Source organism: Conger conger, chromosome 7, assembly GCF_963514075.1.
Source record: "Conger conger chromosome 7, fConCon1.1, whole genome shotgun sequence".
Taxonomy (NCBI): Eukaryota; Metazoa; Chordata; class Actinopteri; order Anguilliformes; family Congridae; genus Conger; species Conger conger.
The window spans coordinates 21734761-21747502 of record NC_083766.1 but is presented as its reverse complement, the minus strand read 5'-3'; the positions used below and the strand labels follow the sequence as shown (position 1 = coordinate 21747502).

The 12742-nt window shown below is 39.5% G+C and overlaps 1 protein-coding gene across 1 annotated transcript; it reads left to right on the top strand.

Annotated features, from left to right (window-relative positions):
* Positions 1 to 5198: 5198 nt before the first annotated feature.
* Positions 5199 to 12042, top strand: cdx1b (caudal type homeobox 1 b). Its single transcript, XM_061250451.1, has 3 exons — positions 5199 to 5613; positions 10578 to 10726; positions 11845 to 12042. The coding sequence occupies exons 1-3, from the start codon at positions 5199 to 5201 to the stop codon at positions 12040 to 12042; spliced, it is 762 nt and encodes a 253-aa protein (XP_061106435.1).
* Positions 12043 to 12742: the final 700 nt, after the last annotated feature.

The window sequence follows — 12742 nt, the reverse complement described above, 5'->3', positions numbered from 1 at the left end:
AACGTCAATAAGAATAGCACTTTTAATGATCTCACACCGGCTCATTTCTCTGACCTACTGATGCTTTAATGTGAAGTATGTCAGGTAAACTCATGGCCTTGGAGTGAGCTCTGCACCTGTGTATCACATTATGTTCTTTTAGCTGGACAGAAACACAACAGGAGAGGCGTGTCAGCAGTGAAATGATTTCGAGGAAACAGCCGTGACATATTTGCGCAAGGCATTAAAGAGTCGGCAAGGATACTTTTCTCCCCCGGAGTAAATCTTGTGTTACCCAGCGACTGGCGAACGCCTCCCTGCCCATCGTTAGGCAGGGCCTTTTAGGGAAAATTTTTTCTTTTTTAATAAATCAACAGATGGCCATCCTCTCAGGGAGCCAATCAGCTGTCATTAGACTGTCTGTTGTGATCCTCCCCGCCTGACTGTGCTTTTCCTTCCTTGCTACCACTCTCTCTATATCCTGCCTCCCTCCTTTATTTCCCTCTCTCTCTTTATGCCTTTGCCATCACTTCATCCTCACTCTATTTTCCATTTTCTATTTTTTCTACTTTGAGGAGTAGAAACTCTTGTCATTTCGACACAGTCACATAGAAGACGTTTTATGTCTTGAATTGCACAGTAGAAAAACAGAAAAGGTCGCTCCACAGAGGTCACATGGTCTCTTTCTGCCACTGTTCTACTGGTGGAGCTCCGCCTCCATCCCCATGACAACCACCTTCCCCCAGGAAATGACGTGTGGGTGCTAAGTGTGGCTTCACACCTGACCTGAAGTCTCTTTCAACCCTCTCAGTGTGCACACATCCTCTGTCTCTGGGCCTTAGGCCCTGTTACTGTCTATGGACCTGCACTCAACCCAAGCCCTGGCTCAACTAACCAGAACTACTTCAAGGCCCACAGAGACCAGCGTTCTCTTATTGGTTTTAGTATCTAAAATGTCCACAAAACATTCATAACGAGTGCTGATGTAGTCCCTAACACGTCCCCCTCTGCCTCCTGTGGTCAGCTCTCTGTGTTAACATTTAGCAACGTCATCCGACAATTATGCAAAAACAAACGCTGTGTGACGTATCAAAATTGCAATTGTTTTAGTTGAAACAGTATGAAACAGTAATGGAAAGCTCCAGAATGATATGAAAAGCTCAAAAAAATGTTTTTTCTTTTTCCTGAAGAATTAGCGCGTGGGCCTTTAAGATTTATGTAGATTAAAAAAGGACTGAGGACTACGGTGGATGGTGCATGTTGATGCAATCTCAGAAATAAAGGTAGAAAAAGTGCTTTAAAGGGTATGCATGCTTCTCGCTGGGGTGGTACCCCATAGGAACATAAAATTGTACCCCTTAGCAAGCAGTATATAATTAATTTGTCCCTTTTTGGGTACATTTGGGAAATGTGATCCTGGAAGAACAAAGATGTACACGTCCACTGTCACTTTATTTCTGAGAGTGTATGTGTATGTGGATGCCAATGTGTGTGAGTGGGTTCATGACAGGGGCGGAGGGAGGGGGGGGGGGTGAGATGGGGAAGGGGGCAGGGTGTGTAGAGAGAGCCAGGCCAGACGGCAGGCAGCAGGAACCCAGGAAAACACCGCCCTCGTCTCTGAGGAAGCCCCTCGTGGTGCCCCTCCCCCTGCTGAGGGGGTCCTGCACACCTGACTGATGCTAATGCTAATGCTGGCGGGCCTGTGAGCAGGAAAGAGATCCAGGGCTCCAGGGCTCCAGGGCTCCAGGGGTCTCCCTGGCTGGACCGTCCTCCCACCGCTCCACCCTTTACAGTAGTGTCCCTGCAACATGGACATTCACATCTCTCCTCTTCTTTTTATTCTTCATTCAGAATTCAGAATAGAATTACGGGAATTGTAGGAAATTAAATGGTACAAAGAATCAAACCACTATATCTCAGACTTTTCAGTAACAAATCGACGCAATGTATTTTCCTTTTTATCATTGTCATTTACACTGTGTAAAGTGTTGGGCATCTGTATTAATATACAAATGGACCATTTCAGTAATGTGTTATTCTCATAAGGACATGCACAGTAAAATGATCAGTGTTACGTCAACTATAGGTTCCAATTGGTCTCGTATGTCCTCTGTTAGAGTTGAATTACCACTGGAAATTTTACACTTAGGGCTTATCTGCCCTGAGCATGCACTCACTGAGCATTTTATTAAGAACATTTTTACTTTATCACACCCACTTATTCATGCAATTATCTAATCAGCCAATTGTGTGGTAGCAGTACAATGCACACAATCATGTAGATACAGGTCAGGAGCCTCAGTAATTGTTCACATCAGCCATCAGAACGGGGATAAAATGTGATCTAAGTGATTTTGACCATGGAATGATTGTTGGTGGCAGACAGGGTGGTTTGAGTATCTCAGAAATGGCTGATCTACTGGGAATTTCATACCCACTAGTCTATAGAGTTTGCAAAGAATGGTGAATAAAAATAAAAAATCCAGTGAGCTGCAATTTTGCAGACAGAAACGCCTTGTTAATGAGAGAGGAGAATAGCCAGACTGGTCACAGCTGACAGGAAGGTAATGCAAATAACCACACATTACAACAGTATGCAGAAGAGCATCTCTGAACACACAACGTATTATAACTGTAAGTGGATAGGCTACAGCAGTAGAAGTCTAAAAAATAAGTCTAATAAATACCTAATAAAGTGCTTGGTGAGTGTATATTGTGAGTTAAAGTGTCTCTGTCGTTTCCCCTACATCTCTTTCTATCTTTCTATAATGTTTTTCAGTATTATTTTAATTTAGTATTACTATTGTAGTGGATGAAAAAATCCCCCAAAAACACCAATACAAAAACTATGCAGTGCTAAAGAAGCAACACGTTTCCATGTTGACCTTAATATGTTATGACTTTTAGGACCATAATATGGGCCTAAATATTTTTCCCCTTCCTCATTCACTTATAATGTCCATGATGCCAAATATCAGGTACCAGTTGGCTTGATTTGGTTCGTCAGCTGAAACGTGGTTCAATAAAGTTTATTTCAGAAGTATGATACTGTCAATAAAATTGAACAACTGATGATGGATTACTATGTCAGTTAAAGGACAAACTAAGGACAGCACAGTGCAGTTAGATTGATGCCAACATTTGTATATGAACATCTGTGGGTACATTCTCCATAAAGTAACCCATGGGTAGGGCACCTTCAATAGAAGCGTAATCACATTTACATTCTGCTGCATGTCATCGTTATCTTCTTCATAATCTTTTTATTATTTTCTATTTTTCATGGAAGACGCATATATAATAAAACATTTTCTATGATATATTATTCATGTATTATTACAATTCATAATAATCATTCTACTTTTAATTCAAAAATTCATGTTGTCATTTTATTTTTGCAATTATCGCTAACATTTATGGAATTTTAATAATATCTTGAGAACAATTTGGCAATAAGTTTATTGTAAGGAAACAAAGACATGTTTTTGTCCAAATAATATTTAGTTCGAGTCATGTTTATTGCAGAAAAGGAGACAATATGAATTTGTATTATTATAATAATGATTTTATTATTATTATTATTATTATTATTATTATTATTATTATTATTATAATTAGGCCTACTAGTATTATACTTATCCGTGCTTCTAATTACTATTAATGGAAACAAGGCATGTACATAGAATTATAATTGATATAATATAATTGTTTTTACATGTATAAATATTCCTAAAAAGTAACTTCATTAAACATGTGTCTCCTATACATTTTTAAAATCAAAGATTTGAAAAATGTAAGTCTAAAACCTTGCCATGATGCCAGGATAGACACGTTTTCTTAGTTTTCCGCTGGAGACGCCGTTGACTGGCCCCTTAAAAACCTTTGTTTCTATCAAGAGGTTGCTATCAAGTAGGTGACGAACGGAAAGATAAAATTGAGAAAGGAACAGTAGACCCTGGCATGAATAAAATGAGGGCACGCAGAGGCCAGGGAAGCGTATTAAAATGAAATGATTTCTGGAAGCCGCTCCTGTCTTTGTTACTCCGGTTTAAATCCACCCAGGTGATTTACACAACAGCCAAACGTGTTTCTAAGAGGTGGGCACGAGGCCACGGCTGACTATCGCCCAAGAGATCTGTTTGAAATTCCCTTATGCAGGGTCTCTTCAATACAGACCCGGAGTCGCTGTGTGTTTTACCTTTAGTCGTCTGATGTATCCAAACAATAGACTTAACTTTTTTGGGGAAAATTCTTATGGAGTCGTTTGGCTTAAGCAGCTAGCCCTTATTTTGTTTATCTATTTGTTTGTTGCATTTCAGGTCGAAATACACGAAATTTACGATTGTAAATGATGACATTTATCACAGATCAATATTGAACTATTTGCCTCTTGATTCAAAATACGATCAGTTTAATGGGGGCGAAATTAATTGCCTATGGGATCACAGTGTTTTCATTTCCATTCCAAGTAAGTGAATGAATGAACGAATGCATAAATACATACATAAATAAATAAATAAATAAATAAATAAATAAATAAATAAATAAATAAATAAATAAATAAATAAATAAATAAATAAATACATTTGACTAAGACTTCCTCTTATATCTCAACCGGCAGCTGTCATTAACCTGAAAAAGCCAACAGGTGGAAATACTCCCCGTGGAAAGCTAATAAATGTGTCTTGTACAAAAATCCTCATGTACTTAGGCTAATTGCGATTTTTTAAACTGTCCCCTGATGTTTTTCGACCACACCGCACACCTAGGCCCATAGAAAGGTGCGTAGCCTAACGTCGCCAAAATGCCCCGTTCACCTGCCCCCGGCTATGATTAGAACTATGCAGGCAGCGCCAGAACAAGTTAGCCACTGCCAGAGTCAGTACCGCTGTGGGTATCTCCCGCATGATTTGTAAAATTGTCTCATGCACACCGCGGTGGCTTTGATGCTGGTGCTCGACAGCCTTTGAAATGCAAGCCTGTCTTTCTATGTAAATGATCTCTGACGGACAGCACAGGGGAGGGAGATGGGGGGGCTATAAAAGTTGACGTCATGGTGCTACCTCTTAACTGGCAGCGAGTCTGACAAACAAGAAGTTACTGCGTCCAGGTAGGGGCACCCAGGAAGAGGTGGCTGGGTTAAATTAAAACTCGTGACCGAAGGAGACCGGTGTTTCAGTCTGGACGCGCATTATGCGCAGGAGAACTTCTTTTGAAAGATGTACGTGAGTTACCTTTTGGACAAGGACACCAGCATGTACCCTAATTCCGTGAGACACCCGAGCCTCAACCTGAACCCCCAAAACTTTGTACCACCGCCACCACAGTACACGGATTTCACCGGATATCATCACGTTCCGGGGATTAACGCCAATGATCCCCACCACGGTCAAACGGGGGGTTGGAACCCAGCCTACGCACCAACACGGGAGGATTGGGCACCCTATGGGCCAGGGACGGGGCCCACAACCTCGAACCCGGGGCAGCTTAGTTTCAGTCCCCCGGATTTTTCTCCTGTCCAACCCCCTGGACTTCTTCCACCGTCAATGAATTCATCCGTCGGTCAGCTCTCCCCAAATTCCCAACGACGGAACCCGTACGACTGGATGAGGCGGGTCCCTCCAACAAATTCAGGTAGGTTAATATCTATGGTGGGCGCGGTGCTCTGAGCGAGAAACACAATCTCCAAATAATCATTTCGGTCTTTAATTGTTGTATTGGCTTGGTGTATTTCCACGGGAGGCTATTATATTGCCCAAACGATTAATCGGCATAGAACTAAATATTGCATCTGCGCACCGGTTTGCAGTGGTTATAACATGGATTATGAAGTTGTCCTTAATATCCATATGATAAACCATATAGACATTGTTAACTGTGAGCATTATTGTTTGTTTGTGGCAATTCCAAATAAAAATGTGCTTCTGCTGAAAGAAAGATGCCACCTGACAGCAACGCGCACCTCACCTGTCCACCGGTAGATATTTGTCTGCACCTGTCCTGTCGTTGCGCAGAAGGATTCATGGCCACGAGCTGTTTAGGCTAGCAGTATCGTTTGCTGTGTTTCATAATGTTTATTGCTTTTGTTTATTGCTCCGCAATTTGGAATTTGAGTTAGGAAGCGAATTGTTGGCTACTTGACATTGAATAGCAGTTATTAATATTGCTGGTAAATAGGCCTACTGGTAATATGACATAGGTTTGCATCCAACGAGGCAGCAAAGTCTTTTTACCGTGAAAATAAACCACGACATTAGTTTGAAATATATATATCTTTTTTTTTCATTATATTCATTTTTAAAATGTATTATTTATTTATCTTTGTGAGGCCTACTTGAAAAAAACGGAACTGAGCTGCGCCTAGGCCTATATAATAAAAGACGCGTAGCAAAATATGCTTCAGTTGCTTAATTATGTAACAAATATAAACATAGATACAAAATAAAGCCATTTACAGTTAGATCTAATATTGTGTTCAAGTTAGTTGTATTCCAAAGCGCATTCTCTTGTAGGATAAATTGAAAAATTGTCATAACTCGTTTGTGATTTCGTATGAGCCTGATGGCGAATCATCTTGAATAAGCCGTGCAATTAACTACACAGCCTCATCGGTTTTATTGGTACAATATATGTGATGGATTTACAAGGTGAAAAGGTTCAATCATTTTACTGCTTAAATACTGTTTTTACCTACTTCTACCCAATTATATGATTATTTATCAGCGATTATTGTCTTGTTTTACCATTTACTGGCTCTTTACAGTACCGTATAATTTTATTTTCTTCCTACTGATAAAAACAATAAGCCCTATAATATGAACTGATTCTGTCCCCGCTACTTAGGCTGTCGCTCTTTTTTCCGTTCTATAATAATAATAATAATAATAATAATAATAATGATGATAATGATAATAATAATAATAATGATAATAATAATAATAATGATGATAATAATAATAATAATAATAATAATAATAATAATAATAATGTATTTTCAATTGTATTCTCATTTCAGCATTCTAACAATCATACGAATCATCTAAAAATCTCATTTTAAATGTTTATTAAGCTGAGTGTTTATTTTCCTAATTTATTATTTTTTGCATTTCCTTGAGGCTATTTCTGTGTTGTTCAAATGGTCATCGATATAAGGTCATTTTAACAAGCCATTGCATTCTATGCGAATGACAGTAAAGTAACAGTGGGGAAAGGACGCGCCCTGGTTCTGAGACAGAGCAAGAAAACTTGTTGGAAAAGACAATTAAAACCAGGCGTCAGGACAACATTCCATTGAGAAAACTGGAAGTGCTTCTGTTGGGACTAAAACAGAACACAACAACAAAAAATCGGCTGGTTTGAAGAGTTTGTAATGCAAATCGTGGGTGGCTTTCTTGTTTTGTTGTCTTGCCCGTCGACACTGATTAATTGTTCGCTTTGTTGTCCTCCTTTGTTCGCTGCGTGTCTCGAGGCGGGGATCGCTGGGTATCTATTACTTTGATGTAGTTCATTCACGCACGTGGAAATAAACTGATTTCATTCGCTCTTTTCTGTCGTTGGATAGAAAGGGGAAAGCATAAAAATAAAATAAGTTAGTGGTTCAAACTGCACACGCAAGTAGGGGAGCCTAATTTTAGAAATATTGTAGACAAAAAAAAAAAAAAAAAAAAAAGTCTGTCAACTGAACTCAACTGAAACAACTGAGCAATCTGAATTCCGATTAATTCGTCCGTAACGAAATTGAAGAATAACCAAATCGTTTGAAACATTCAGCCTCTTATCATCATCTGATAATTTAGGTCGTTTCCATTCAGATCACAGGAGAGTGGTGACACGCTATTACCATGGTGTATAACTTTTGATAATCTCTTGTTGCTATTTAGACCGTCTATCTCATCCGTGTTTTTATAATAAATGTAGTTTACATCACTCTACACAGTCCACTTCCACTGTTCAATTACATAACTACTACTACTACTACTACTACTAATAATAATAATAATAATAATAATAATAATAATAATAATAATAATACTAATAATACTACGAATAATACGAATAATACTAATAATACTACTAATAATAATAATAATAATAATAACAAATCAGTTCATGCTTAAATGTGGGAATTAATATACTTAGTAAAACTATCATGATTCATTGCATCTGGATCTATGGCCAGTGGAACAACAGAAACATTATTTAGATTGTTTCAAAGTTCAATTTCTAAGAGAGAGCCCAATAAGTATATGTACTGAGTAGACTATAGTGACAGTGAATGTGATGGATTGCACTTGAAACTGTGAAACACAAAAATCACCATTGCAGAGTCCATATCAGTCCAATAAGAATCATATGTAGCCTGCTCTATTTGACTTAACCTTCCCCTATCAGAGTTTATTCTATGTGGCACATTTTGCCATGCACTGCGGGTATTTGGCTATGTCTTAATCATGTCCTACGCTACACGGTGAAAATGTTTTCTGCAATTGTACCAGTTTCTTACTTAAAACCGTACCCCTGTGCTCACGGTTATCTTCTTGGTTCAAGCAGGGACTTTTACTGCCCGTGTTACAGATTAACTCCTTATAAGAGCCTTGCGTCTTTATCACATCTCGTGTGATCCATTCTTTCCCATGAACTTTCCATTAGGAGCAACTGAAAAACAATTTATCTGGAGCAGCCATGACATCACAGACACAACACGGAGATGTAGCTCATGCTCCGGTGAGGAGCAAGTTATACAAACGTGGGTCTGGCTGAATGGAGTACAAAACCAATCACTTCGCAGTAAAAAAAAAAAAAAAAAGTCCCCTATTGGACTCATGTACTCTGTTAGAGTTAAATTAGCACCGGATATTTTACTGTGCGACTTGCCTGCTTAAGACGTTTCTTCAGGTAGAAACTGTCCTCTCAAAATGTCCTGAAAATGATTACACGATGATTGCACAACTCTTCTCAAATTTTCATAAATACCCTGTGAAACTATACCTTAACTTTGCAGTACAGTATATCTCTGACAGACAGACACACAGAGAAGTGGACAGTAATCCAAAGCCAACCGTTCAGTCTTATCTGCCTGCATGGTAGGTTCGCCTTGATCAATACAGTATCTTCATTTTTCACAAAGACTGTTGTGTAGGATCGATAACCACCAGACTCAAGCGCCCCAGTCGCTGAATGTTTGGACATGACGTTGTATAAACACAGGGATTTGATAAGGGTGGCCATCGAAACAGCTCCGCTGCTGAATGAATTATGAATGCCATGATTAACAGAATTAATCAGGTCTGCACAGGCACCAGTGGGTTTCACAAGCTTAATGGACTGAATTTCCTCCCGTTACCGTTCGCCCCCTCAACCCCGCACCCCCGCGAACGTCACTTCTTCTGTGGTGCATTTTAATCTTTAACTTGGTTGCTAGCCCCGCACTTAGGATCCTACTTCAGAGAAGACAGAATAAACTGACTTTGATATACAGCCCAATTAAAAGGCTGAGATCGACCAGGGGCATTACTCGTCTTTGTGTGTATGTGTGCTTTCATGAAAGCTTTCATTTAAGAAATGGACCAGAAATTCTGTCGCTGCAGCAATCTATGTCAATTTCCCTTGGCTTAGGGGATGCAAGGTGCATTAAAAACAAGAAAAATCTGCCTAATTAGCGACGTGTCTCCCTTCTTTCTGTTTAAGCCAATCACAACCATTAAAAAAAACCCATTGCTCTAATGAGCCAGGGAAAAAAATTATATAAGAGAAAATGTCGCATTAATGAATGAAATTTCATATTAATAAAATCCTAAGGAATAAGAATTGTTCTGAAAAGGTTTTTGGCTTGCCTCCATGCAGCAATTCTTTTTAGTTCTTTATGGAACCCTCTGTCAAGTGTGACAATTCACTCCCATACAAGGACCATTTTGCCCGACGGAGCCATTTATCTAGAACGGGTTCTTCTGTGGAATCATAGGGTTCCTATTGTTTTGGAGTCTCAAAAGTAGACTCATATGTATGTTAGGGTTGAATTATCTCTGGAGATTTTACTGTGTCTAGCCACACTTTTAATTCACACACTTGCTCACTCACTCATTCGCTCACTCGCACGCTCGCTCACTAACTCACTCACTCATTACAGTACATGTAGTGGAGGCAGAAACACTGGGGGCTTTTCAAGACCAGGCTTGATACACTGCTAGATACTTTTTAGCTTTCAGGCAAACTGTAAAAAAAAAAAAAAAGCAGGTACCCTTAAGTGGTAGGAAAATGCGAGCATTGATTGGCTTGTTCTCGACATTATTATGCTTCCTGGTAGTGATGGATGGGTGTGTCATGTAATGGGCGACATTGGTTCAGGAGGTAAGAGAAGTCGTCTGGCAGTCGGAGGGTTGCCGGTTCGATCCCACCCTGGGTGTGTCGAAGTGTCTGTGAGCAAGACACCAAACCCCCCAATTGCTCCTGATGAGTTGGTGGGTGCCTTGCATAGCAGCTAATCACCATTGGTGTGTGAATGTGTGAATGAGAAGCATCGATTGTACAGAGTTTTGGATGAAGGCTATATAAATGCCGACCCTTTCCCATGTGATGTAAAACGTGCTGTGTGCTTGCAGGGGGGAAGACGCGGACGAAAGACAAGTACAGAGTGGTGTACACAGACCACCAGCGCCTGGAGCTGGAGAAGGAGTTTCACTACAGTCGCTACATCACCATCCGCAGGAAGGCTGAGCTCGCCACTGCCCTCAGCCTCTCCGAGCGACAGGTCGGTGGTTCTGCTACTCTCTCAAAAAAGGATTCTATTGAGGAACTTCTAATGGAATGCTCTATCATACACTGTGAAACATGATACATGACAGCTACCCAATAAAATCAAGGTCAATAAATATAACTTAATATCATTGATTAAATTGATATAACGCTTAATATTGTTGATTAATCTGTTAATTTACCTCAATTTTATTGGGTAAGAAGGTATGTAATGTTCCTAGACAAAGCTCCTAGACAAAGACTTAATGCACAACAAAGACTTAATGACCAATGATTGAACTATAAAATAATACCAATTAACCAATAATATAAATGTCCAGCAGAGGAAAGCACCAATTAATTTGGGAAAATAATTCAAGCATCTATTGCTTCGGCACATATTGGGTGCACCATGGGCAGTAGATACATGAATCATGCCCTGTTTCTATAGCTTCCCATCAAATAGTGGCATTTTAAATATTTGCCTGTTCACCAGACACCACTTTACACACATTTAATAGTTAATAGTACATTAGTACATGCTTCAGTTTGCCATTTCATTATTTAAGGATAGAGCAGTCTGTCACCTAGTGGCTAAATTGCTTGACTTGGGACCCAGAAGGTTGGTGGTTCAAACCCCAGTGTAGCCATAGAAATATCCAAGCAGCTGTGGGTCCTTATCCCCATCGTCATTTTAAATAAAAGCATCAGCTAAATAACTTTTATATATTGTACTGTAATGTAAAGATGGCTGGGATTAAATCCAATCCAGGCTTAAAGGTATAATAGGTAAGATTTTTGTGTTAAAACATTGTTGCACGACTATTGTAAATTCCTTCCTATCATTGAAAAACACTCACTGACATGTTGACTCACCCTCTGCCTGTGTTCATAGTCCTTTTGGAATTTGGGTTTCAAAATATGTAGTTGACGGGCCGGCACTGTGTACCAAAACATTGTACAGCTGTACAATAATTCAAGCTTAATTAGTCTTAATTGGCATAGCCAATGGCGTAACAATAATTTTGTTGCTGCAATTCCTCTCTTGACCGTTAGAAGTCAGGAATTACCTACTGTACCTTTAAGTGTGAGGAAAAAAGTGTTGACGGCTACTTCTGTCATGTTTGCGCGCAGGTGAAAATCTGGTTCCAGAACAGACGTGCTAAGGAGAGGAAGGTCAACAAGAAGAAGATGCAGCAACCACAGCAGGCCTCCACCACAACGCCCACCCCACCCAGCATCAACACGCCCAGCAACGTCGCCATGGTGACCAGCAGCAGCAACGGGCTTGTATCACCATCCATGCCCATGTCCATCAAAGAGGAATACTAAGAAGGCCCCACATTGATGACTGTGGCTCGACCACCGGACTGTAGCCTTTACTCCTAATGGACACCTCCCATTACACTGGGCAAATCTTGACTTGGCACCCCAAGAACGTTTGAACTTAATGAAAAGGAGGAAAAAAAAAGAACCCTTATTGCTTGCTGCGCTTTTTGTTTAAAAAAATAATAATACTAAGAGAGAAAAAAGAGAAGAAATATATATATGAATATTATATATGAATATGAACCTGTACCTTTAATGGCGTAACTTGCGTGCTGTTTCCACTACCACTTCACTGCTCGTCGAACGCGGCTCCTTGCTGGAAATCTTGTGTAAATGCTCCTGATTTGATACTCAGTTTGAATGTGTGTATGTGTGCGAAGATTTGTATTAAAAGCTTTATTTGTCATTTTGCTTCATAATGTAATCATTTATTCAGGATAAAGTTTTAGAAGAAGGGACATGAATAAACATACTCTGATACGCCTACAAACAAAAACCTCATGGAATAATGTCAGTTGAAACAATGTTGCTGTCTTCCATCTACTATGTATATATATATATATATATATATTTAAATACTTTAGGTATTTATTCAACTTCTTTTTTATACTGCTGTAGCTTATCCACTAAGAGTTACGATGTGTTGTGTGTTCAGGGATGCTCTTCTGCATACTGTTGTAATGTGTGGTTATTTGCATTACCT

Coding starts and splice junctions, on each gene's coding strand:
- cdx1b (XM_061250451.1), top strand. CDS start 5,199: ATGTACGTGAGTTACCTTTTGGACAAGGACACCAGCATGTACCCTAAT. Junction 5,614..10,577: donor GGTCCCTCCAACAAATTCAG/GTAGGTTAATAT, acceptor GTGTGCTTGCAG/GGGGGAAGACGCGGACGAAA. Junction 10,727..11,844: donor TCAGCCTCTCCGAGCGACAG/GTCGGTGGTTCT, acceptor GTTTGCGCGCAG/GTGAAAATCTGGTTCCAGAA.